Source organism: Podarcis liolepis (genome assembly GCF_965112155.1).
Source record: "Podarcis liolepis genome assembly, chromosome: 5".
Taxonomy (NCBI): Eukaryota; Metazoa; Chordata; class Lepidosauria; order Squamata; family Lacertidae; genus Podarcis; species Podarcis liolepis.
The window spans coordinates 60,336,084-60,363,243 of record NC_139556.1 but is presented as its reverse complement, the minus strand read 5'-3'; the positions used below and the strand labels follow the sequence as shown (position 1 = coordinate 60,363,243).

The following is a 27,160-nucleotide window of genomic DNA, read 5'->3' as shown; positions in this document are numbered from 1 at the left end:
GGGGATGGGAAACAGATGCTGCTTCTGAATGTTTCTCTTTACCCATGCAGCTCACCACTTTTGGGACTATGTTGTAGTGGTAGTACGCTGGACTATGTGTTCAGATCCATATTTCTGCCCCCACCTCTGCCACTGACATCTGTGTAAGATGTTTGCCATTGTCACTTGTTCTGGGTCCACTTTCTCTTATCTGCTCTACAGGAAAGCAAAATAGGGATATTGCCCAGAAAAATCTGGGTGATATGTTTAGATAGCTGTTTGTTTGGCCTAGGTAAAATCAGCAGCTTGCTATAAATATCCAGTATTGCAACAGAACTGTTCTAAACTTTTTTATTGTGGCCTCAGTACTATAAAAGTCCTGGTTACTGTCCCCAAGGAGGGAAATATGTGTCAGGTACACAAAATGCATTCTGGAGGAAAGTAAATAAAGAAGACTGGTATTTTTCAAAAGATGTGGCTCAAGGAGAGAGGCCTGCATGATGATTGGTGGCCAATAGGGAACAGGGAAATAAAGCTTGCTTGTGCCTTAAAACTGTTGGACAAACTTCGGGTATTTTCTCCTTCCAGTGTTATTTAAAACAGTAAATAACACTTTTGATGCTATTCACAGTTGGTTCCCGAATCCCGCTGTCACTGGATATAATAATGCACACAAACAAACAATAATCTGACAAAGTCATGAATGGCAGTATTGATGACAATGCACCCTCTGCAAGATGTCTTTAAGCAGAAGGTGGAGGTGAAAAGAAGGGCATGGATAATGAGTGTGTGAACATGTGTGTATATGCATGTGCATACACTTGCATACACCTGCTTTTCTTCTTTGAGTGAATAACTGAACTGGCTACTGTTGAGTCCTGGGCTGGATGGACCATTCACCTGATCCAATGAGACTTTTCTTGCGCTCTAACATGCTCCTTGATCCCACAGCTCTGCAGAGACCCTGTGAACACTGGTCATAATTAGCTGTACTATTTCCAAACATTCTTCCCTCTTCTAAATAATCTTTTTTTTTTAAAGTACTTGTGACAGCTTTTTTTAAGGAACCCTCTAATTTTTCTTCTTCAGTTCTCGATCTTTTTAACTCTTTGAAATTGGCTTCATGCCATCTCTGACACCAAACTGACACCTTTGCCTTTCCCCACTTCTTATCCCTTTATAGCAACAGATGTTGAAATTTTGTATCCCTTTTATCTGCCCCTCTTTAACCTCTTCCTGTAATTAGGTTCCCCTTGTTAGCAGTACAAAGTGGGCTGGCCCGCTACCTAGCCTGCCTTTTGAGCTATTGTGTCTGAGCACATGTGGTTTTGGGTTATTTGGAAAAGTCCCTTCCCCCTTAGGTAATAGCGGTGGGCGGATGGAGAAAGATTGTGGCTTTCTTCTTCTTCTTCTTCATTTATCTTTGCCAAGGAAGAAGAAGAAAGGGAGGAGGGGTAGGGAGCACATGTGAAGCGAAAGCCACAGACCTTCACTTCTCATCCAGTTGGGTTTTCTGTTCCTTTCCTCTCTGGTGCCTTTTTTCCTTACCCCTTCAAGTGCTTAGGTAGGGCCCTTTTGATGTCCTTTTGGGTACAGTTTAAAAGTGTGTGTGAGAGAAAGTGTGTGTGAGAGAAAGAGTGATCAGTGTTTGTTGTTTCTTTCCCCACTTCTTCTTGTCAGTAAAATAATATGCATAACATTTCATTAAATTCCTGAGATGCTTAACATAATGAATATACTTCACAACTCTGCTGTAAATTACATCGTTTCAACAATTCTCTCCTGTACTTTCAGTCTCCTTCATTCCAGATTAATTGGATTAATTTGATTAAAATTCACAATAATACCTACTGCTTCATTCATAATAGGGATTTTAAAATAAGTGACTTGAGATTTGAAATGCTAGTCAAAGATATTACTGTAAAGTGAAAGAGGAGAGCCCTGTGTAAATGCCATGCTAAGCATCACACATTCTGACATGTGCGAATTTTTTGGATTGGTGCTGTTCAATTTATATTTCACCTAATACTGTATACAAATTAATTGCACATTACACTTATTCCAGTGAAAGATGAATAAACTCAATTTCACAACAAAGTTATCCCGTTGCCTGCCTCTTCTGACCCATTACATTTGTTTGTTTAATTGTATATAAGCTATATCCCTCATTCTTATTATCCAGACTAATGTTGAAGGGAGTGTGTATCTCCCTTCTTACATTTTTTTCACCCATAACACTGACTTTTCAAACTTTGTGTAGTCTTTTAGGGCAGTGTTTTTCAACCACTGTTCCGCGGCACACTAGTGTGCCACGAGATGTTGCCTGGTGTGCCGTGGGGAAAATTAAAAAATTCGAAAGATTTTTTTTTTTAAAGTCAAATTTTCGATTGGGGCGCCGTCCCCGGAGGGAGGCGGGCGAGTCGGGCGGCGAGAGGCGGGGCGGCGGCGGCGAGGAGAGGCCGCCCAGCGCGGGGCTCTCACTGTCTGCCTGCCTGGCTGCCTGCGAGCTCGGCGGGCAGCGCCTCCGTCCGCAGCGCCCGCCTCGCGGCTCTCATCTGTTTAACCTTGAAGTCCCCCCCCCCGGCGCGCTCTCCTTCCTCGGCGCTCCAAGCGGCGCTCCGGCTCCGGTGGGCGGAGGAAGAAGCTCCCGGGGCTCCCGCGTGTCCTCCCGGGCAAGCGCCACTCGAGAGCCGCGAGGCGGGCGCTGCGGACGGAGGCGCTGCCCGCCGAGCTCGCAGGCAGCCAGGCAGGCAGACGGCGAGAGCCCCGCGCTGGGCGGCCTCTCCGGGGAGCGAGAGGCACCGAGGAAGGAGAGCGCGCGGGGGGGGGGGGACTTCAAGGTTAAACAGATGGACGTTGTGACCACAATCAGTTTGAATCCCTCTTTTTTTCTAAGAAAATAAACATTTTACTGTTTTTAGGTATTCTCATCTTATACCCATTCATGCAGTCCAGTGTGTTTAAAGAATAATTGGGTAAACAGGGTGGGAGCAAAGCACCCCTTTGGAATTATCCTGTGAGAGGATGTTATTTTAAAGCACCTGTGTGCCAATTTGGGATGTCTGTAGAGTTTATTTTTCCACATTATAAAAATATGATACTCTCTCTTCTCAAAGGCAGATGTAATATTTTTAACAAATATTGTCATGAGTAAAAATAAGCCTAAGTTTTTTTTTTAAAAAAAGTCAAATTTTCGCCCACTAGGCGGACGCCGGACTGTGTCCACCCTATTTTCCATCCGTCCTGGGTGGGGATCAGATCGGATGGGATCGGATGAGAGCGGACAGGTGGTCTGCTCTCATCCGATTCCCCATAGAGAGCAGCGGGGCTCTGACATCTCCCTCTCCGCACACAGTGGTGGTGTGCCTCGTGATTTTTTTCATGAAACAAGTGTGCCTTTGCCCAAAAAAGGTTGAAAAACACTGTTTTAGGGATCTTTGTTGCACCAACAAATGGTTTAGTATCTGCTTCACTTGAAGATTCTGGAGGAATACAACACATTGCATCCATAAAATGAAGACCTTTTCCACAATTTTATTGAGCAGGGATTGAGAACATAAGACCCTCCTGATATTGTTGGACTCTAAATTCCATCAGCATTGGTCAGCATGGTCAGTAGTTTAGGGATGATGAAAGCTGTAATACAACAACATCTGAATAGTCCCATGTTCCCCATTCCTACTATTGATTCAGAACATACCAAGTTACCCGTAGTTGTTCAGTGAGATCAATATATATTCATGCTGATATGGAATAGCAAGGATGTGGAGGAGATTAGCCTGCCTGTGGTTCCCCAATTAAGATAAATCACAGAGACCTTTATTAAAGAATATTGGGAATACTCCTGGACCTACCACTGCTTCTTAAGAAACAGGTTGGAGGTGTTGCCAGGAGGCTCTCCTACTATATTCTGGTCATAAGGAAGTTTTCCCTCCTCCCTCTTATAGAAATGTCAGACTTTGCTATGCTGATCCATGCCACTGTAGTTTCCAAGCTGGATAGCTATAGTGCAGTCTACATGGAGCTTCCCTTGTAGATGACATAGCTTCCCTGCCTAGTGACATCAGGCAGGCACCTTATCAGTGCCTGCAAAAAATATTTCTTTTCAGGCAAGCCTATCCAGACATGTGGAATGCTGGCATGTATTTATTCTGGCTTTGAGCTTATACTTTATTTTTATTTTTTAAAAAAATTCAAATAGCAGTTTTTAACTCTTTTTACTGATAATTTTGTTGTTTTATTCTTCTTGTAAACTACTTTAAGGTTTTCTTACAATCAAGTGGTATATAAAACTAGTGAAATATAACCAAATAAGCTTTAACTAGTCAGAGCAGGCCTTTTATAGGGACTGCTCCAAAACTATGAAACCTTCTCCCAGAAGATGTGAGGAAAGCTACCTTCTTGCTGTCTCTTCAAAAGGGGTGTAAGACATACACTTTTTTCAAAGCTATAGACTGAAATATTTTTTGTTGTTTCCAATATTAACGTTCCTGGCTAAAGAATCTTGATCAGAATTTAGATGTTCACTTTTGGAAGCACAGTCTCTTTCAAAGATCACAATTTAAAAATAAGCCTTTTTGTCTCTGTGCTGACATGTAACCAGAATGCGCTTTCACCCTCTGAAGCTTAATATTTTTGACTGTTAAGAGGGACAGCATATGGGTTTATCTGATTGATACCCAAGTCAAGAGGAGTTGAACAAGTAAGACTTTTCTCCAGGTATATCTTGAGGGGCTTGTCTGACCTCAGTGTTGGGTACACTTTGTAGAGGTTAATACACTTTGTAGATCTTTAGTGTCTGTGTTTTGCATTTTAGGGGGCGGGGTTTGTGTAAATATGCCTTATGGATAGAGTCAAACTCTAATAATTTGAAATAAAAATAAATAAAATAAAAATTGTCCGTAAGCACCTTAGAGACCAACTAAGTTTGTTCTGGGTATAAGCTTTTGTGTGCTACCTACCTGAATCTAATAATTTGGTTACTGAAAGCCCTACTCAGAACCTCATTTGCTGGGACTTACCAGAGGTTTTATCCACACCTTATAACTCTCATGGTGTCTTGCTTTTTAGCCCAAGTTATATCTCAGTCCCAACCACCTTTATTTAGAAGTAAGTTGGGTGGATTTTCTGTGAAGCTTATTTAAAAGTCAATGTGCATAGGACCATGGTTACAATCAGTTCTAGGTAGACTTGAACTTTCTTAGTTCTTAGCCCTCTTCTGCTGCATTTGAAGTTCTTATACAGTTAAAGCAACAGCATCTACCCTTCAATCTACCTTGTACTCCTGACTTCTGTTCTGACCCTTCGTGTGCTCAAACAGCACCTTGCAATACCTGTAACAAAATCCTCCAGAAGATTTCTGTCTCTGATCAGTTTCATGCTCATGAGTCATAAGACAATCTTTATTTTCCTCTAGGTGGCAAGAGAATCAACAGAAGCTATAAAAAATAAGAGCACCTACATGTGGGATGGACACACACACAGCACTCCCCCCCCCCAACCCTTTGGGCTGGCTCATTTAAACAGATGGCTTTGTTTTGATTTGGAATCTCCATTTTTCTTTTTCTTTTTCCTTTTTTTTTTGTCTGACGGCCGAAGGAGACCTCCAAAGTGCTGTCTGTTCAAAAAGAAGCTATACAGTGGCTTATTCCCACACAACTCCCCGCCGGTTTTCCTTACTGCCCCCCCAATTTGAGCGAATTCCCCCCATCTTTGAGACATTCTTCACATTCTTTGCAGAGAAAAGGGGTTAAACGTCTGAATTTGGGGGTCACCATGTTATACAAATTGCAATCTAATCGTTTTTACAAGAACACACGTGTGCTAAGAAAAAGAACCCTGAACAAGAAAGCCAAGGAGACAGACAGCTTGCTTTGTCCTTTCTCCCCTGAATGTTTCTTGCCATTGTCATATTGCCGTGTCTCTCTCCCTTCTTTGCCTCTGGGAGGGAGAGAGTTGGTTTGATAGTTAAATTGGCCCGTAAAGCAGAAGGGCTTGGTGCCATTTCTGTTTGTTTTCCCAAATAAAAGCCCCAGAGGGGTCTCTTTTGCACCGTTGTGGCTTTATTTGAGAAAACTGGCTTTTTCCCATAGCTAGCATGTCAGTTTATCCTCTGAACTTAACCTTACGACAACCCGGACAACAAAAAACTTCCAGGGTCTCAGAGCCAGGAAAGGTAAAGAAATTGTATCTCTTTATTGGAACCTTTAAAGTGTGTGTGGGCTAATTCAGAGTCACCAGAAGAAAAGAGGGCAAAGCTTTTTTTTCCAGCCTCGCTACCACCGCTATCATTGCCACCCCTGCTGTAGCGAAAGGCATGCGTGCCTCCAGCTGGCACAGGGAGCATTATAAGCAATGTGCTGTCCAGCGTTAACTTTTTAAAAAGTAGCCTTGTCCCAAGAATCCTGTTATGGCTACACCTCCAAGTTCTTTTCACTCTGGTTCATTTGTAAATGGTCCAGGAACACTTGTTGATTCTTTATTAATAAACTTTTAGCTGTGAGTTCATAAAAGCAGTAGACCACCTCCTGATTCTTCTCTGCTTCTCACCATGTATGCTTTCTGTCCCTATATTATTAGCGAATCATAGGCATAAGCAACAGTGTGACTTTTAAAAAACAAATTGGAATGTATCAAAATGGAGAACTAAGGCTGGAGGGTGGGCAGTGGCAGGAATAAGCATTTGTGTAGTTTTCTGTGACTCACAGGTTTTTGTTAGTATTTAGAGAATCCTAGCTTCGTTTTAATTAATAATTTTGGGCAGCACCATCTTGGAATTACCTTTGCGAATTCAGTTCTGGTTAAAATTAAGCACCAAGTCATTTCTTAGTGGTACCACAATTCTATATTGGCTCTGGAACATTCCAGTTCTGACTTTTGTTGGCATGCTGTTTGCAGTTGATTGAAACAAAGCATTTGGCTGTTGAGACCCAAACAACATTTGCGAACAATGCCCAAACGTAACTGTGCATGAAAATTTCTATCAAATTTTGGCAACGTCATTAAGCCTGCCTTGGGCATGTTTTTTTCTACCAGTGTAGATGATCGTGCATGGATGATACACTGGGTTAAGATCATGCACAAGTTTGCTTTAATCAGTAGGTAGGGAGCCCCCTGTGAGGCCATTTTGGACAAATCATTCCCATCTGTTAGTCACCTGAAGTCATATGACATCAGGTGTGGAGATTTGTTGTCTAAATACTCAAAGGCTGCTTGCTCCTTGATGGTAAAAGCCAGCAACAGGGGCTTTTCTCAGATCTTAGCAGTATGAGATCACAGGTGAATGGCCCCATCCACCTGCCAGAAATGCAAAATGACCCATGGAAAGTGTGTTAACTGTGGATCTGGGCCTCGGGCTGAAAAAGGTTCCCCACTTTATTCTAATACATGTGCATGCAATGAAATAGAGGTCTGCTTGGTGATGCAGCTGTTAGACCTGAAAAGGTTAGCCACTTCTATTTTGGCTAAACTTCTGGAAAAGAGAGAGATGAATGTGTTAACTCATCAGCATCAAAATTAGCTTCTGATACATCTAATTTGTAAATTTAAATTCATGTCAGTTCTAGTGCACTGCCGCTGTTGAAATAGGTTCCTTCCTCTGATAGTTCATTCCTAAATTTGCTGGACCTGAAAGGGCTACAATACTTCTTATGGCCTCTGTTCTCAACCCAGCTTGAATAATGGAAGACCGGGTTTGGGTAAAAAACAACAGCAACCCAGTGGAGAATTTCCAGGTCATCTCATTTTGTTCTGCCTTTTTAATCTTGGTTGTGCTGCTGATTTCCTAGTGCTAGCAGTGTGGTTAGAATACTATTTCAGGAAGGGTATTGTGACAAAACAGGAGAGCTGCTGGCAAACTAAATTCTATTCCCCCCTGCCAGATGACCTTGTGTATTCAGCAGTCAAACTGCAGCCTTCACCCTAGTAAGATGATGCTTCTGCCACTTGGAAGGGGCTTGGGTAGTAGCAAGAGATACAAGAGCCTCTTCCCAAGGGCATTGTTTAGAGTCGAAATGTCTCTTTGTAGTGTTGCAAACAGAAAAGCTTTTCCAGGATGAGGGTACAGTGAGTTGAACGTGAAGTGTCTTGGCTTCCTTAAAACTAGCCATTCAACCTTTCTATGATGTGTGAAGTTGAAAGGTGATCTTTATGGAAAATGGGTGGCAGCAGAATGATTGAATTGCTCGAGCCAGGACAGACATTACTGCAGAAATAACCACTCACACAAATGGTCTACTACTTGAACAAGTAGTGGAATGAGTAATCTACCCACACATGTAGTTATTTCTGTGGTTAAACCAGCTACAGTGGAACATATAGTTAGGGTTTGCTCTTGCCCCAGAATACCTTGACACAATGGAAGACACATAGGTAGCCTCCAAAATAAGATTCTAAAGCTGTCTCGTCCTTTATCTGGAGGAAATGGCAAACTGCTTCTCTGTTTCATCTGCCTCTAACCCCACAGTCTCTGATACAAGAAAGGTCTTGCCAGTTCTCACACAAAAAGAGTGAACAGAATTCAACAATTATTTTGATCACTGACTGCTTTTACAATTGTTGATTGCCCCTTTCCATTCAGATTTCATTTTGTGATGACACTGGCTGAAACTGAATTCTGAACTCCCTCTGCACTCTGGATAGAACACCTCTTGCATTTTCTCTTCCTTGTGGCTAGATTTTAATGCGTGTTTGTTTGTTTTTTGATTGCTTTTATCTGAATCAGTTTGTGTATAGGCCTACTAAACTTTTCAGACTACTCCATGCATCTGATGAAGTCTATGAAAGGTGACGACACAATATAGTTCTTACAGGGGAGAGACTCTAGTGTTTGTTGCTACAGAGTGATATGGGCACCCCTTTGGAAATCATTTTGTTCATAAATGAGAGGGCTCAGGGTCAAGTCTAAGCAGAAGAGGTTGAACAGTCCCCATCTGCCAGCACATTTTGATGTTATCCTTCCCCAGCCTGGAAGGTAGGTGAGGTGCTGATGGAGAAGTCGTGTCTCAGACACAAAAGAGAATGAGTGGGTGAGTAAGTAAATGTAGCAGTTGTAAGTGCTACAGATCTCATGTCAGGATAAAGGGTGGAGAGCTCCTGTGGATGCATCTGCAGACTTGAGAGCTCATTTGCACTAAGAGATCCTCCTTACAAATGGGAATGTAGTTTATACCACCTTTAGAAGTGCTTTCAGATTGAAATGCCTCCATATCCACACACCCCACCCAAAAGTGCCTTGCAACATGTCCTTAGCTCCCTGGGTATCTTCTCAGTGTTACAGTTTCAGACAAAAAGAGCTGTTGGAAGGCTCTGTTCATATAGTACCACTTGGGGCAGCATTTTTCATAGAAACCTTGGGTTCAGCAAGCATCCCCATGGGATTCTGCAAAATGTTACAGCCTCCCATCTTAGGCATTTTGCTTTGCCCTCTCATGCTGGCCAGACACCTGCGATCCAATAGTGGGAAGTGTCCACAAATAACACATGCCCTGAGTTTGTCTCATGACATACTGTATATTGCAAAATTCACCAAGCTCAAGTCTTGACACTGAAAGCTTAATGAAGTCTTGGAAATACGTTTGTGAACATTCTTGTCCCATGATGTTGAATAATTCCAAGTAATGATTAGTTATTGCAAACTTTTGCCTTTGAATTTTGTAATAGTTTAAAAATGTTTTTATTTCACTTTCCAGGAGGGGGAGCTTGTTACAGGGCTTGCTCAACAAAAAGGGTTGAAAACCACTGGCTTAGGGTATGTTACACACTGCACAAATCAGGAATGGGCTTCTTTTAAGTTATAGATTCTTTTTAGGGGAACTGCTTGTACATCTCTTCCATCCAAATGTGGTGCTACTCATGCTGTATCAAGGGAGGAAAACCGCAGGTGCTTTCATTAGAAAGGATAGAAGCTCTGTTAAATCTTCAGCATCCCATGAGAATTCCCGGAAGTTTGCTTTAAAAAATATATTTTTGTAAGGTGATTAGGGTGGCTTCATTTTAACGTTACACAATATTATTTTACTTTATAACCATGATTAACTTAAGTGCCATGGTCTCAATTCCTGATAAATGTTCTCTGCCCAAGTAATCTCTAGAATTTCTAATGTTCATAGAAGCACCTCTATAGATGATGTGCTTCCAATTCTGTTCTCCTTATTGGCATTTGTCAAGAGCTTTTTTCTTCTTTTTTTACAACTTGGAAAGTTTCTCACTAATGTGAGTGTAGGAGAAGAAAGCTTGTTTGCAGTTCAGCCATGATCTAAGGAGCATTTTTCAGGCAACTCTGTCAGTCACACAACCGCAAATTAATCGCAGTCATGTGTGGTCAAATAGCTCAGTTATCAGCAATGGTGCTGGTAACCACGTTTGCAGGTTCGATCCCCATATGGGACAACTGTATATTCCAGCATTGCAGGGGGTTGGACTGGATGATCCTCAGGGTCCCTTCCAATTCTATGCTTCTATGAATTCTACGACTTTTGGATCAGTTTCGACAGGCAAACCTCAACTTATCAGGATGTTCTTGCCCAGGAGTTAAAGGACCATCCTTTCAGGTGTTCCTCCTTTTGAGAGACAGGAAATCCTCTTCATATCTTAAGGTTCTGCATTTCAAGAGCCGGGCTGAGGAATATGGCAAAGCCAGAGAAGCAAAGCCAGGTCTCTTGAGAGCTCCCAGTATGTGGTGATATAGTTGCCTCTGTATGCTTCCATATACATCTGGCCAGCATCCCTAAGTAGGGTGCCTAAGTATAGCTCCCACTAACCTCATTTCCCCCAGCTCCTCCTCTGAATTGCAAAGCGGGGCAGTTTTCTTTGTTTTTGTTTTGGCTAGGAGTCCCTCTTTCTTTAGATGATGGGTCCCCTGCCTCTTACTCCTGCCCTGATCCTGCAAACGTCTTCCCCTCATCTACCTCTAGCTGCATATTGTATAGAGCAGATGGGCTACACTCCTCCCCTCCAAGGGTTAATGTTTTAAGAACTTGTCCAGCAATTCCCTGCCTTGAGAAACACAAAGTGCAATAACACAGCACCCCTGGATTCAGGTTTTGTGGGTGGGTCGGGGGGGGGAGGGATGAGGATTAATTCCTGCACTTGATGTTAAAGCTTGCCCAAGAGGTTTGCCTTGGGGGGAGCATCGCTAGGGCCGACTGGTTGTGTTAAATGGTTGCTAAGGCCTTGGCATTACGGCCCGATGGAGTGTTCCACAGTCACGGTCACGGAGGGAATTACACAGCCACAAAGAAATTGTTATTCTCCGTAATCTGCTTTTTGGAGAGTGACTGGGGGAGATGGGCCGGCCCCAGCAGGCCGCCGGTGCTGTGATCATGGAAGCGTGTTGGCTCTGGCGAGCAGGGCAGGGCTCACCTTCTGATCTGGGGGACAGCAGTGCTGCTGGTGCTAATCTGCTTTCTCAGCAATTTTGCTCCTCTGACACAACGGTGTTTACTTGTTTGAACATCTCCCGGGACTCTATTTCGCCTATTGTGTGGTCTTTATCCCCCCACCCCCGATGGGGCTTTAGCCCAGATTACAGATGGAATTAAGGCCTCTGGCTCGGGTGCCCCAGAAAGACTGATACGGGATCAAGGAGCAGAAAGTAACAAAATAACTGGGAGGAGGGGGAGGCACTAGTTGCTTCAGGGAGTGGGGCTGCATTGTCCCACGGAGCGAGAGCCAGTGCGGCAGCCTGAAAAGCAGGCGCTCGGTGCTTTGTGACCAGTTCTGATTAGACCGTTAGGGAGGAGGAGAAGGGCTGGGAACATGTGGGTCTTTAGTGGCTGAATGGGCTTCATTGGACACTGCTGTCTGAGTGGTAGTGAGAACTGTGGCAGCCCGGCTTTCTCTTGCAAGGGAGGTGGATTAGGAGCATGTATTAATTAATCAGAGAGCCCTGTGCTAGACAGACCTTGTAGCTGTAATGAAGGAAGGGAACTACTCAGCTGTCTTATTCAGCCTCTTATTCTTCACAATCCTTTTGCCTTTCGTGACCATTTGGTCCTTAACTGTCTCCTGATATAAAGTTGCATTCTCATTCCTTTATGAAAATGCCTCCTGAATAAGGTGGGGCATCGCAGAAGCAGCTCCTCTCCTTCCAGTTTAGTGATGGGGAAGTGGCTGCAGAAAGTTCTGCAACCCGAGCCATGTCTGTGAGACTGGGTCCCCTGTGAAAGCAGCCTCAGGTGGCTTTTCATCTAAAGTGAGCCTGCTCAATAGACTGATTCAGATCATGGGAATGAACACAGCCTGCCTTTCAGTGTTGGTTGTGTAATGTGGGGACACTTAAAAACAACAACAATATGGTCCATCCCCAGTCCTCCCCAATTTTAGCCGTATCATGCTTCCCCACCTCCCCCCCCCCGAAGGCTGCCATGAGAGATAAGCTGACATGAAAGATAGGGGACTGCTGTATCCTGTGTAATTTGAGCACTAGAAAAAGTCTAGATAGTTCCCTTGGGCATTGTTGTCTTGCAATGCTAAGAGTTCACGACAGAGCAGGTTGAAATGCTTTCATGATAATGATGGAAGTGCAGTGAATGCTGTCATCTCTAACACTAACATTACATGCAAGAGGCTGGCTGGAAGAAGGGAACCAATCTAGGTGAACTGAAAGAAAGGGTTTACTGAAAACAAAAAGCATATCTGGAGTACAGATGCAGTACAACCCATCTAGGTGAGAACAAAATGAAAAAAGGAAATGAGTCTTGGAGAAATGGAGTTGCTTTTCAGTACTGCAGAGATGCTGCCTAAAAATGCAGTGAGCCAGAAAATGTTTCCCATGAGAAGAATCCTTCACTCATTCAGAGTTGGACAGATCGGAAACCAAGGGCAGCTTTACTCATCACATGGCAGCAAATATCGTTTTTGCCATGTATGTGCAACAAAGGGAGTCAAGGCTTCCTAGCAATTTTCAGGGTACACATGCTTCCAAACACTGGACTCTATTTTTTGCCATGTTCATGCTTTACATTCTCAGGTATACAAGTAACCATTTTACATGAATGCTGGGGGCGGCGGGGGGGGGGGAGTAACAGGCAAAAGCTTCCTAAACAATCGAGCTGTAGAATGCAGCTCACTGCTATGGTCCACAGTCTTCATGAAAACCTGCTTTCTGTTCTGAACTCTTGCATTTACAATTGATCAGTGATCTTCCAGCCATAATGTGGGATTGCACTGATTGAGTGTCTCCTTCCTTGCTGTGCTGGTATTTGTAGACAAGAGAGGATTGCTTAGGGCTATTAGCACAAAGACAAAATACATAGAACCCTTGGAGAAGCACAATTGTTTCCAGCACATGCTGTTTTCCACTATATCAAGTAAGTGTTCCTTCAGTCTACCAGGGAGGTCTTTTGCGTGAGTCTTTGTTTGTCAAGGATAGTAGTGCTCTCAACAAAGATTTATTTTCTGACACAGTTGTACGTCTTGCTGTTCACAAAGTGGTTGCCCTCTCTTGCCAAGGAAGCCCCAAATTGTTATGGCTAGATATAGAAGCAGAGTGCTAAGAAAATAATACCAGAGGGAGAATTATACTACAGCCAAGCATATATACCCCTTCATATTTACAGAGATCTTCTAATGACCACTAATGTGGTGTCTATGGATTCCACAACTAGTATATTATCTAAATTAATCTCCATCTTTGCTAATATAAGGGCTGCTTACCAGTGCTCTTTGCTTTACAGAAAAACATATTAGTTCTGCTTAGTGTGAGAGGTAGATTTGAGTAACGGCTTTTATACTTTCAAAGGAAAAATGGCTATTATTTATTTGTCCTGGTAGGCAACCTGTGCTCTTTTTCTTTTAAAAAAACTGGATACAAATTAACCTGCACTTGAATGATCCTTCAACACTTTCGTTTCATTAATCTTCCCTGACAGAAGAACTGCATCAAAACAGAAGCCTAACGTATGTAATAAAAAGATGTTCAGTACCATAATCGGTTCTCTTTTCAGTGGGCAACTAGTTTCCTGCCTTGGGACAGACTTCCATCGAGGAGCTGGAGTCCTGGATGTTTTCTATGAAACACCTTCCACCTTGCTGTCTTGTGGGTATGATACCTATATCCGATACTGGGATTTACGGACGAGCACAAGGTCAGTCTTGCAGCCTATTTATCAAAGCTGGTTGGAAAAACTTTGGTTGCTAATTTCCTGGGTGTCTTGCTCTGACATTCCAGGCTACCCATAAGGACGGGTGATCCAGTATGTGGAAAAGAATGCTCTAAAGGTCTTTTGTGACATTTTTCTCCCCAAAAGGGAATGTGTCAAACAATGGGAAGAGCCTCACGACAGTGCCCTATACTGCATTAGGAGCAATGGGAATCACATGATTGCAAGTGGATCTTCTTATTATGGCGTGGTCCGTCTTTGGGATAAGCGACAAACCAGGTGCTTACAGGTAAGTAATCACCATTATGTTTCCAAAAGTTGGTAAAAGGGGAACTATATCAAGTTTCCTGTACAGGGACTAAGGGTGTGGAGATGTGGGTCACTTCTGCTCATTCCTGATTGCTTTACGTAAACAGTAATAGATGGGAGTTCAAATACCCACTCAGCCATGAAGCTTAGTAACTTGTTCATTGCTGGTTGGTTGGCATCCATCTGTCTCGAGACACAGTGGAGTGTGCCTTCGGGGGTGAAGTCCAACCATTGCATTAGCAGCACCAAAGTGACCTCCCTGGGGCACAAGCCTGCTACACACTAATTTTTGGCTGGGGGACGGGAATTGTGTTTGTCACCTTGAGCTCCAAAAGGGTGGGATACAGATGTTCTTACAGGACCAAAACAAGCCTGCCAGCTGCTCCATATTGTCATAGTACTAGGACAAGGAATTGTGTTTATGACTTCATGAGACCAGGTACAGGTTTTAAATGCTGACATGCTGTTTTGTGCTGGTTTTTAGGCAGGAAACTGAACTGATTCATTTTTAATGTTTCAATAATTTTAAAGTTTTCATTGTTTGAACTCTGTGTGAACTGCCCAGGGGACTTTGTTGATTGGGCAATCAAGAAGTGTTCTAAATAAATGAATGCAAATTAACTGGGAGAGCAAGGAATTGCCTATGGGGATCTGATACAACAGCTTGGGGTTCAGTCAAACTCCAAAGATGTCAGTAGGAATATATGTGTGTAGTGGCGATTTCTCAAGCTATTGCTGCCACTTTGAGCTGGTCTCATTCAGAAAGACAATTGGCAGTGCCCTCACTGTTGCTTCATCTCAGTTCTGTTATCTTCTTGCTATGATGCAGATGCAGATTTACAGGGTGCAATGGAATTTTGTGGGTGCTGGATGATTGCCATTTTATCACTGGCTCTCATTCCTGAATAACAGAAATCACCTATCTAGGAGGATCTTTTATCTTTTTTCTTTACAGAGCTTCTACTTGTCATCACCCACCAGCAGTCCTGTGTATTGCCTGCGCTTCAGCACCACTCATCTCTATGCCACCCTGGCATCTGCCCTGTATGCCCTTGATTTTACTACCTCCTGATGGAGATTGGCTTGGACTGCAGATATAATACCCAGCTCAGGGAGCACGAAAAGGAAATGATTACCTTGACAGAACAAGCAGCCTGAAACTCACACTAAGTGCTATGGGGAAACCCAAGGAAGGAATGCTCACCTGCCTTCTGGTTCCATTAAAGGCTAATGTCTCCTTGCCTCATTTTATTTTGCACATTTTGGGGTTCTGTGTTGCATTTTAATTTATTTGAAGGCATTATTCAGCTTGGCAACTTGTGCATTCTCTTTTGCTATCAGCATAGATTCTGTTTGGGCCTCTGAATGCTGCAAGCCAACCATTCTTCATGTTTTGGATTTAGTTTAGGAGGATGGGACTAGCTGCTTACTTCACTGACTCTCATCACTGCCACATAAATGGACACTGGGCTATAAGACCAAAGCCTTAGATTACTCTGTGCAAATTGTACCAATTTTTAACTGGCTGCATACAAGGAGTGCTGCACTAGAAAGGTGTTGTCAGGTCAGTGTGCTAAATAAATTTTACAATGGGAAGAATGAATGTGAGTTCAAAACCAGTGACTGACTAATAGCTGTATAATTTGAATAGATTCCTAGGATCAAATGGATTGATTTGCTTACCTAAAAATAAAGTTATTTCTACAGCTGTAACTTTTGAAACAATGAACTACATCAGGCACATCCAACTCCCAAGAGACTGCGATCTACTCCCAGTATAAAATAACTGGCAATGATCTACCCATTGTCAATGAGGTGTTGAGCTTTTTTTTTGAGGGGGGAGGAAAAAAGACAATCGGGGGGGAAATCATTAAAAAGGTGCATATCACACACTGTGATACAGCTAACATTAATTTCGCTTTCCCGCAACAGTCACTGCTGCTGCGGCGCCAACAAAGGGACCTAGCGCCTGCAGTCCATTAAGGGGACATTACTTGCCTGCGATTGACCACAATCTACTAGGATGTTTTTCTCCGAGAACTTTGTGCAACATCCATTCCTGGTTACTTCTAAGAGTAGGACACAACAGGGGGAAAGTAGCCAAGTACCCTAGCCCGTCAGCCACTCCCAACAAACATCTGTGTTTGTGACACGTTCCTTGATCATCCTATCTCCAGCCTTCCATTAAGATATACAGTCCTAACAAATTCAGTGAGCGACACTGAGAAATCAGCATGCTTAGGAGAGAACCCAAAGGTTAAAAGATCTTCAGGAATACAAAAATTTATAGGGCAGCCCCCAGCAGCAACTCATTGAGGACTGAGCATGCCTAGCCAAACAAAGAATACTGAATGTCCAATGAGGGGGAAATGGCTGGACCACTGAACAGCAGCTCTACAGACTATAACATTTTGTTGCAAGTAACCTTGTTGGTTCTATTTGCCATTAGTATAGCAGAGTTCTATGGAAACTAGGAAAGGCTGTGCTTTTAAGGTTTGTGAACCTGCAGCTTAAAGATAATCATCTACCTTTTGCCTGTTGTGTGCCTGGCCTATGTTGTTTAATTAAAAAATTCTAGCCAGTATTCACATATAAAATTGGGATCAGGCTGGGAGGGATATAGTTTTCATAGAAGAATGGACAGATATTGTTACAAGATCAGGTTATTCTTCTACGTATACGGGATTGAGAAACCAGCATAGATAGAAATTTGAACATTTGCTTTTATTAAAATGAAATTGATACCTTCAATAGTGGTACAAACTGGCATAAATGATATACTGAGAGAGGTCAAAGTATTGAGAGCTCAGAATATACACGTTCCAGGGCAAAGGCAGTGGGAAAAAATCCTTTATGCTCTGTTTGAAACAGGTTGGGTGTTCAGTTTGAGGGGCAACTGCGGGCAGCTGACACTGTCAGCTGGAAACTATGTAAGATATGCTTACTTGGTTCTTGCACTTCCCTTTATATCAACTTTAAATGCTATTGCATGCAGTAGGAGAAGTAATGGTACTCATCTTTTTTCTGGGACCTCTCTCCTGCCATATTCTTGAAGACAAAGACACAAGTTTTTAGTACCTTTAAAGTAATTCATAGTGCTATAGAGGATGCATATACCATATTGGCCTGAGTATAAGCCTCACTTCCCCCCCAAATTTTGACTGTGAAAAGTGAAAGCGCAGCTTATATTCACGACCTTACAGTATGCAGCCAGGAGTGTGAGGCAAACAGCGCCAGGAGTGCAGCATAGTGGTGCCCGCCCCATATGTAGTCCCCCAAGGCTGGGAAGGGAGAGAGGGAGGAAGGAAGGGAAAAGGCCACCGGCAACGCAGCACGGCTCCCCCCCCCCTCCAGTATGCAGCCAGCAGCAACGAGGAATGGAGCAGCTGATATTTGGGCATTTTTTTCTTTTTTTCTTCCTCCCCTCCAATTTCAAAGGTGCGGCTTATATTCAGGCCAATATGGGAGTTTTGGCTCCCCGAGAATTGTAATTAGCACACATACAAAGACGTCAACTCCTAAGAGACTGGTGCTTCTCACCTGTGCTGGACACCAGCAGGCTGATGGGGAGCTCTAAAAGTTTTGCGAGAAAGCTCTTTCAGAATCTACAAACTCAGGTAACTTAAGTCCTTCCCCAAAAAGTTTGTCTCCAATCATCTCCTTTATTAAATAAAAGTAGTAAAATATATACAGATGAGATTCTGCAACTGCTGGCTACTGTGTCTTGCATTCCCCATCTCCATTATTAGCTGTCTTGATCTTCTTTAGCTCCTTTTGCAGCTCCTCCTCTGCAGCCAGAATCTCTGCTGGCTTCAGGTACTGTGAAAACGAATAAGCCGCATATATCTCTAGCACAAACAGAGCTGTTACACAGTGTCATGGTTGCAAGCCCTTGGAAATTCTCACACTTGCGAAGTCTTTGCAGTCACCCCCAAATTCAATAACACTGAGCATAAGAATTTACAGAGGAAATATAGCATAAAACTGTATCTCAAATGCATCTGATTTAATGCATGTTATCTCATATTGGAACTTAACCCTGGTTAGACTACTGGACTGTACAGCCTCCCCTGGCAAACTATGCACTTAACTTTGCTGGCTATTACATTCTACTTCATATACCCAAGCAGTTTTGAATAGCTACACTAAACATTACAGCCATAAGAAAAAGATGGTTACTCATGGGAGAGGAGGAAATGTGTAAATCCTATGGCATTCTAAACTCTGAAGCAGAAACAGAAATAGTAATTAGGATTTTTCCTGCTAAGCCTCAAGAGACTTATTAGCTCCTAATTTTGTAATTTTCCATTGTACTTATGGGCCTATTTTTCTATTTGTTTCCCCAGTTTTCACAGAGGTGGTGATACCAAAAGGAAGGCCAGGAAAAGTTTTGAGTTACATTGACAAATTAGTCTTATAGGTACCTACCGTGATTATTAATGTGTTATTGGCATGAGTAAAGCTCAGAGCAGTACTATCCAAGGGCAGTTGGAATCTGTCTAAGTCAGGAACGGAGAATTTCTTGTAATATCTGAAGATAAGCATGAGGGAGAATGTGAGGGTAAGACCAATGTTTGCTGTTATTTTTGTCATCTTTGGAATGCTAGTTCATTATGATGTAATCCTATACATAAAACCTAATCTCCAAGTTAGAGAAACAGAAATGCATTCATACTTCTATTTTGACTAGAAACAGTTTCAATATTTAACATTGATCACTCTCCCAACATGGCTGCATGTTTAATCAATTTTAAAAGCACACATTTTGATTGATTCTGAAGATGTCCCTGGTTGCTGGGACTATAGTTTTTTTTAATGCAAGTACATATAAATTGCAATGGCAAGCACCATTTTAAGATATCCCACCTGCTATGAGAGAGGAGGGATTCCACAGATGATATCTACTACAACACAGCATCATTCAAAAATGAAGTGTGCTTGTTTTCCCCTTAGATTTATTTTCTCATGTGCACATTTAGGCTGCAAACTATCTCCCTGATTTGCTGTGCAGGTCTCCCTCTGCCCAGTCCCAAACAGCTCCAGCAGCTCCACTCCTCCAGTGTGCAGCTTCTAGATCCTCCTACCAAAGGTGTGAGCAGGAAGGGGTACAGCCGAGTCAGCACCACTGCTGTTAGTTGATGGCACTGGTCCAGATATGGGTCCAGTTGCTACACCAACCCCAGACTAGCATAGTGCAGCGTTTGCCACATAGGTTTGCCTGTGTGCCCCGCGTTCCATTCCTGCCAGCGTGAGTGGGTGCAGTGGTGGCTACACCATTCTGTCCCACACCCCAGCTAAAGTTGGACTAGCTCTATTAATGAATTTTATTTTTATTAATAAGTCAATATGAATACAGTGGTACCTCGGTTTTCGAACATAATGTGTTCTGGAAGACCGTTCGACTTCCAAAATGTTTGAAAACCCGAGGCGCAAAGGGTGGTCTGCAAATTCAATAGAGAAAACTGAATTTCGATTTCCAAGATGCGTTCGAAAATGGAAGCATTTACTTCCGGGTTTTCGACACTCGAAAACCAAAACGTTCGACTTCCGAGACATTCAAAAACCAAGGTACCACTGTAACACCAACTGACTCAAGATTTCTTAATCTTGTGAAAGCTGTGTTTTCCAAATATGGCTGCAGAGTGCTGGGTAAGGTGGGAGAGAACCATAACAGTTTGAAGGGCTGTTTATTTTCAATTACCTTGAATCTGTACTGGTTCATACATTATTCTTATCTCCCCCCTACCCCACCCTCTGCACAACTACCATTTAGCCCTTTTGTTACTCTTCCCTTGTGAAATTCCCTCCATCGCATGGACATGTTTCTGGTGCCCCAAACTGAATGGGAGAATTTATTCCCTGGTGTCAGGCCCATAAGCAATCCTTCTCCATTAAGCCCGTTCTCCTTAGAGGTCGGCTGCTTGAACTACTGCTGCACAAAACATGAACCCTTTATTTTCCAAGCCTTAGCGAAAATGCATACAAAGGACAACCAGCCTTGGATGCTTTGCCTGCTAGCAAGGAATGTTACCGCAGGGCTTGGAGCCTTCTGCGTAAATTTGGGAAAGGTGGCAGACATGGATAATAATAGGGGTGTCAAAGGTTAAACTGCAAAGATTAGTTGAACACAAAGACATGTTAAGGAAGTGTTAACTTCTTACTGATTGAGACAATAAAAAAGCAGGTCCCAGAAAAAGCCCAGTGTTTCAAAGAGCCTAAGGAGCCCGCACTGGGAACACCAACTTTGCCCCCCAGCCTTCCCCAGGACTGAAGTAGTGGGAAAAATAATACCTGGTATGGTCTCCAACTAAAATCTGTGAGAGATCAAAGGAAAACAGATCTGCTGCTTTGCCCCCTTCTAGTGTAATGTTAACTGCTACCTTGCCCTGCAATAATTGAATCTGCTGTGGCTGAAGAGGCTTTGCCTGTTTGTTTGGAAAGTTTGCTTTAATGGATTTGTTTTACAGCAAGAGGGCTAGAGCAAATCCCACTTGAGCAGCCTTTTGCTGTGGCTAGAGGGGCCAACAATGAATGAGTTGGAGCGGATGGCAATATTTTCTTTTTTAAGGTCCCTCGGGGCAGCTGTGTGTTCTGGCAGGGCTCCTGTGCTGTCAACAGCTGCATAGTCAATGTTCAATAGGTTTAGTTTTCTCCCTCAGTGCATCTCCCTGCGTGGAGATTTCATCCGTTTAACTTCTGCCTGCCATGCAGCTGTTGGAGGCATAAAGATATCCCTAACTGTAGTCTCTTTGGACTCCTAAGTGCAGGCATGGACTTGTTTACCCAGCCACAAGAATTGACATGGTTTTTAGGAGTTTATATTTAGCCTAAACAAAAGCCTGATTTTGGTAAAAGCACTAAGAGTACAACAATTGTAAAGAAGATCAAACACACACAGCATCTCTGCTCCTCTCTAAATAATATACCACTAGCAATAAGGGCAGGAAACCTGAATTCAGATTATTTTATCCCCACACCACCACTATTCACCATATTAGCAGCCATCTGTAGTCCCAGAAGCTTATTGAAAAAGGACTTCACCGGCATTCTGAGTAGCAGGGGTGGGGACTGCAGCTGGGCAGGCCTTGCTGGAAAGGGAGTTCCATAAGGGAGGTGCTACAAAAGAGAGCAAGCCCTCTCCTGTAAATCTTAAACTACAGAGAGGCTTACAGGGCAGGAGACACTCCTCCTTATGTGTCACCTTTTGAGTTCAAGATGTGGATGCCAACCAAACACTTTTGCCTTTCACAATACATGTCTTGCTTATTGAAGAGGAGATCCTGGGGATTTGATCCTCCACACAGTTAAGAGCAGTTTACTCCAGGTATATCTAATGTACCTAGATGTACCTCATCTTTCCCTTCTTGGTAATCTCGCAGTTGTGAAAACCAAAATTATCTCCCTTCTTCTCCTCTTCTGCACAGGCCTGCTAACCAGTAGCCCACAAGCAAAACATGAATAAAACGGCTCTCTACTGTTGGTATTCAGAGATGCTATGCTTTTGGACGTAGAGATACCATTTAACTATCATACCTAGTAGCCAATGATAGGTAAATCCCCTATCAATTTGTCATGTTTCCTTTAAAGCCATCAAAGCCAGTGATCATCGGCCCATTCTGTTTTATGAGGGTGAATAAGTCCCCTCTTTTGTGTGGCCTCAATCTACTGGTAATCAACTTTGTTGGTTGACCCTGAATACCTGTGTTATGAGATGCACCATGCGTTTCTGCAGAAAGTCGAGGCTAGTCAAGGGCTGCTTAAATCAAGAAGTACTTAAGCATCTCCATACCTATCAAGAGGAGGCCATTGAGCAGCAAGAACTTGATCTTGCACCTGCCAATTGCAGTCAGATAGCAAAGATGCTAAGTGGAAGGCCTACAGGGTCAATGTAGCCTGGCCTTCATTGTGAAGTGTTCGACAAGTCTCAACCATATCCATGGCCCTTTACTGTCACTGATTAATAGTATTCTTTGCCCTCAGAAGAACTTTAACTTAAAAACATAACTGGCCAAAGACAGCAAAGCAGCTCTTTGCCAACAGCACCACCTCTAGGTAATTTTCAGGGATTGCACAATAAATAGGTTAGAGAACGGAAGGGAAAATCAATGTCCCCCCCCCCCCGACTTCTTCATCAAAAATTGGGATTGAGAAATGCATTTGCTTCTGTTTGTAATGCTATTGTCAAGTAGGAAGAGGAGAAGTGATGAAACTTGGCAATAAGTTTTCTCCAGATCCTGGGCTTTATCAAAATCTGCAGCCCCCCACTCAGCTTCACCCCACCTCAGGGGAACCTTGTGCTTACTGACTTCTTATTTGTTGTACGGACCACACAGCAGCGCTCATCCTTCTCCACTGAAACATGATAGACATCTTTAGGATAGGGCAAATTCCGGATCCGCCACTGGAAGCTGTTCTTGGTGTCTTTGCGCATAAAGATAGGCTAGAGAAAAGGCACATTTCAGTTATCCTGGCATCACTCAGATGGAATAGATAGCAGTGGGGAGTTTTTGGCTTTGCACATTCAGGTGCTTGGTCTAGTTATGTGGACCCACATAGCAGTACTGAGGATGGAGTTTCTTTGAAGTCACCCCCCACCCTCACTTATAGTTCTTCAAATGTATCAGGAATTCTCTAAGTCTGTAAGTCATTTATATAATTTCCAAGCAGTCAGAGGCTTCTTCGGAATACACAAATGAAACTGATGTGGAGGAACGGGGAGGAAGAAAGCTGTATTAGATTTAAGCCAGAAGGAAAGAAAACAGGTTAAAGTAACAAAGGTCTCATAGATGAGGAACAATGTGGTCTCTGGTAGAGGTATCATGAGCCTGTTCCACAAGGAACATTGGTTACCCCATTCTGGTGGTGAGATCATGAATTTCCCTTGGTCATTCTATGGAGAGAGCTATTTATCTTAAGGAAGGGCCATAGAATAGTGGGACAGCACATGCCTTGCATGCAGAAAGTTTTAGGATCTGGCACCTTTGGTTAAATTATTTTAAACAGTAGCACTTGGAAACATTCCTAATTCAGTAAGTAGTTGCTGCCAGTCAGGTAATATTGATGGAGCAATAGTCTGACTTGGTGTGAGACAGCTTTACAAGTTTATACCAGCACTAATGTCATAGGCATATGTTCTCCAGTGAGTCTGGAAGTAAAGTCACCTAACAGAGTACTACATAAGGGTTCCCAACCCGGATACATCCCCAAGGAAACAGAAACCATGCATCACCTCTTTCTCTGTTCCAAAGCTAAGATGAGCTACATTATGTTACTTTGCAATGGAAGCATTACTACTCATCTTAAGAAGCCAAACTGTAGTCTCAGAATTCAGAACAGGTAACCTAGGAAAATGAGACCCGTAGCAATTTCAGAGGTGACTGTGATGTAGAAAGGAACTTGCCTTACTTACATTAGTACTGCTCTCCTTAATTAGCTCACGATCCAGAGGTCCTGATGCAAGCAAGTTTGGCTCTCCCACCTCAACCTGCCAATCGCCACAAGCACCCAAGGCATTCTTCTCTCTCCATTTCCTCACTGCAAAGAAACAGAAAGGAAGCACCTCTTTCAATTGCTTTTTCAGGGAAACATCCTCAGTAAATTTGCATTTGAGGATGGGATTCTCTTGACACTTCAAGGAGTAACTTCAGATGTTGCATGACTGAGAATTTTGATATAGGAGTAAGACATGATTAACAAGAAACTGCACTAGGCATGGTGTAGGTTTTCTGGAAAAAACTGAAATAAGAAAATTTCCCAATGCTAAAAACCAATTGAAGCTGATTTAACAATGGTGGGTTATTTATACTTTAAGTTTTAATTTATCCTCAGTTATGCCCCGCATGCTGAAAGGGGCAGCAGAGCCATGCACAGTTCCCCACCCATGAGATCCACATGGGTATGGGGAACCGCATAACTTGAGGGTGGGGCTATCATGCTCAGAGTTTCAGCTCCTATAGAAATCTATATATGTGGCCTTACCCAGCTCAGATGTTCACACTCAATATGCAGATGTTGGGAGATGTGTGATCATGAGGCCTCAGGGGCAAGGTCAAAACAATCAGGCCTTCAACTTTCATGGAAATATACTCACAGTCTTTTCTGGCTCAGACATACATGCTTAATGCATGTTACTGCTGAATTTTATGGAATAATGCAGTTTTAGAAACAAACAAATGTCCAAGGATAAATGTAGTATTGGGAAAATTTCCTACTTGCATCACTGCTTATATGTAACATGCAAGCTCATTCTAGAAGAGTATTCTTTCCTGTGGTCCTGTCAAGTATGAATTTGCTTCCTAACTCAAAGTACAGTGGTACCTCGGGTTACAGACGCTTCAGGTTACAGACGCTTCAGGTTACAGACTCCGCTAACCCAGAAATAGTACCTCAGGTTAAGAACTTTGCTTCAGGATGAGAACAGAAATTGTGGTGCGGTGGCAGCAGGAGGCCCCATTAGCTAAAGTGGTACCTCAGGTTAAGAACAGTTTCAGGTTAAGAACGGACCTCCAAAACAAATTAAGTTCTGGTACCACTGTACAATTCTATTCTACTTCTCCTATGTTGGAAATAATTACCAAATTGAGAGGGAGGATGAAATGAATGAGTCACAAGTGGTCTAATTCGAAGCTGCGCTATAACTAAAGGCATTTTTGACTGGGAACTTCCCTTTGCTCTGATCAACATGAAACCCGGACCTGTGCTATGTGTAGCAACTGTCAGATGCAAGCTCCTACTTCTCATCAACCTGTACTATTAATAGGCCAAGCCCCTGTTATGACCAATTTTAAACTCCTAATAAAGAAAAGAAGCTTGCTTACAAAGCAGCTGGTTTGTCTTCAGGTCATATTCCTCTGCCATCTCCTTCCCATTGTCAAACAAGTAATGGATTTTTCGCATACCTAAGGAGAGCAGAGGTGTGTGAATCCACAGAAATGATGTAGAGAAAAGTCCCACCCACTGACACACTCCCTGACCCTGTTTTCAGCTACCCCAAGACTTAGCTGGAGAAGCCAAAAGTCTAGACCACAGCATCTGTGGCATTCTGGCATTCACAGACTGCCACCCTAAATCATGCAGCTTGATCTTATGGGACAGCAGACAGATTTCAATGGGACTGACCCAAGCGTAAATGACTAAGGCCCAACCCTTTGCAAATTTACTCTTAGTTAAGTTCAGTTTTAATTGTTATTTTAAGAGATTTATTCCCCCACCCTTCGACAAGTTCCCAGGACACCTCACTGGGGCTGCTTCCCAGGTAAGCACAAGAAGGGCCGCCTCCTCAGGCGAGCCCTTGGGCTGTACGTACTAAAGCAGCCTTAATGTGAAGGTGACAGCCCAACTCACACTCACCTGGAAACAAGCCCAAACTGATCACAGTAGGATTCACTTCTGAGTAAATATGCATTGGATCGCTCCTAGACCCCTTTACCTTGGAAGCAAGTCCCACTGGAACCAATGAGTCTTATTTCGGAGAAGACATGGGACAATAGAGTGTTGTAACCAAATTTATTGTGGCACAGGCTTTCGTGGACCGCAGCCGGCAGTCCTAAGCCCTGCATTGCATACACCCCACTGGCCCCGGGGCTTTAGCTTCCCCGCTTCCTCGTACTCGCCCCGGTCCACCCCCGTCCCTCGCCGGTAATCGTCCTCAGCCCGTCAGGATCCGGGCCTCGCCGCTCCCCGCTCCCTCCGAGCTCCCCGGAGGAAGGTCTACCGACGTTGCCCCGCTCCCATTTACCGTCCCCCAGCAGGGCGGTCTTCCGCGCCGCACGCAGCTGCTCCAGCCAACTCGGCCCGGCCATGATGCCGCCGGACGCATTGCCAGGGCAACCGCCCTACACTTCCGGCCTCTCCTGACCGGACACGGAAGAAAACGCGGCGCGGGGGGAAGTTTTGCTGCTTCTCCCCCCGCCCTCCCCCAGTCCTCTTTCGCGCCCGCGCCTCCCCGGGTAAGTGAAATAAAACGCGAAATAGCTCCCCGCCCCCACCGCGCGCGCTCCTTCCTCCGCCTGAGGGGCGTTTCTAGGCCTCTCCGCGCGTCTCCTTAGCCCCGCCTCCCTCCCTCCTTAGTGGGCCTCATCCTACCCGAGGGGAGATCAGAAGAGAGCGAGCGCACAGGTGCAGGAAGAGTCGGCGTACCTGCATGCCTGCCGGCGCGAAGCCTTGCTACCACGTGGAGAGGGACCTGGGGCCTGTGGCGGTGCTGGACTACATCTCCCATCAGCCCCATCTCCCAGCCTGCTTGGCCGGGGTGATGGGATTCGTAGTCCAGCAGGCTCTGTTTACCTCTCCCTGAGGCGACGACAATATTCTCCTTTACATTGCATTGTGTCATCTTGGTCTCCTCACATCTGTCCGGCACTCCACTCTGGAAGTGAGACACCTCCTTCTGGCTTTCTGTCTCTTCCTGCATTCTGCACAAGCTCCATGTCCTTGCTTCCAAAGCTTTCTGTTACCAACACCCTGTTAGGTTTCTGCCTGTGAGGCTCCTCCAGCTCTACCACCCTCAGCCATCCTAAAGTCTCCTGCTCCCTCAAAATACTCCCCCCTTTCTCCCCTTATGCTTGAAACTGTCTCCCAGAATACCTGTGTGGTGTTTTTTTCAAATTCCTCCTCAAATCCTACTTTTTCTGTAAGGCCCTTGGCTCAGCTCCCTAGTTCCTATGCCTTGCTGCAACTAAGGCTGTAACTGAGCCTAAGCACATGCAACTCAAACAATTGTGTGTTCTTTCCCTGTTTATCCTCGCCTCCACTTTTATTTCTCAGGGCCC

General features: G+C 43.8%; 3 protein-coding genes across 13 annotated transcripts in view; 2 read left to right on the top strand and 1 right to left on the bottom strand.

The window, feature by feature from the left end:
* The window catches only part of FBXW4 (F-box and WD repeat domain containing 4), a gene marked incomplete at its 5' end in the record, with an annotated part of 74,984 nt that extends 59,348 nt beyond the window's left edge, over window positions 1-15,636 (top strand). For both annotated transcript variants that reach the window (XM_083505252.1, XM_083505253.1), the window contains 3 exons: window positions 13,926-14,066; window positions 14,229-14,370; window positions 15,346-15,636. In XM_083505252.1, coding sequence (XP_083361378.1) covers window positions 13,926-14,066; window positions 14,229-14,370; window positions 15,346-15,462 — 400 coding nt within the window. In that variant the 3' untranslated portion in view covers window positions 15,463-15,636. The remainder of the gene's footprint in view (window positions 1-13,925; window positions 14,067-14,228; window positions 14,371-15,345) is intronic.
* A 1,459-nt stretch (window positions 15,637-17,095) lies between these two features.
* On the bottom strand, window positions 17,096-26,941 carry DPCD (deleted in primary ciliary dyskinesia homolog (mouse)). Of its 9 annotated transcripts, none has more exons than XM_083505256.1 (6): window positions 26,529-26,941; window positions 25,208-25,288; window positions 23,800-23,924; window positions 22,697-22,830; window positions 18,819-18,921; window positions 17,096-18,209 (listed from the first exon to the last, which is right to left on the bottom strand). In XM_083505256.1, the coding sequence occupies exons 1-6, from the start codon at window positions 26,800-26,802 to the stop codon at window positions 18,105-18,107; spliced, it is 822 nt and encodes a 273-aa protein (XP_083361382.1). In that variant the 5' UTR covers window positions 26,803-26,941; the 3' UTR covers window positions 17,096-18,104. The 9 variants fall into 9 exon arrangements, with proteins under 9 accessions (XP_083361382.1, XP_083361385.1, XP_083361383.1 ...); XM_083505259.1 differs by having other exon boundaries at window positions 26,676-26,941; XM_083505257.1 differs by having other exon boundaries at window positions 26,475-26,634.
* Window positions 26,260-27,160, top strand: part of POLL (DNA polymerase lambda) — a 132,673-nt gene continuing 131,772 nt past the window's right edge. For both annotated transcript variants that reach the window (XM_083505241.1, XM_083505237.1), the window contains exon 1: window positions 26,260-26,338. The gene's annotated coding sequence lies outside the window, so the exon portion shown is untranslated. The remainder of the gene's footprint in view (window positions 26,339-27,160) is intronic.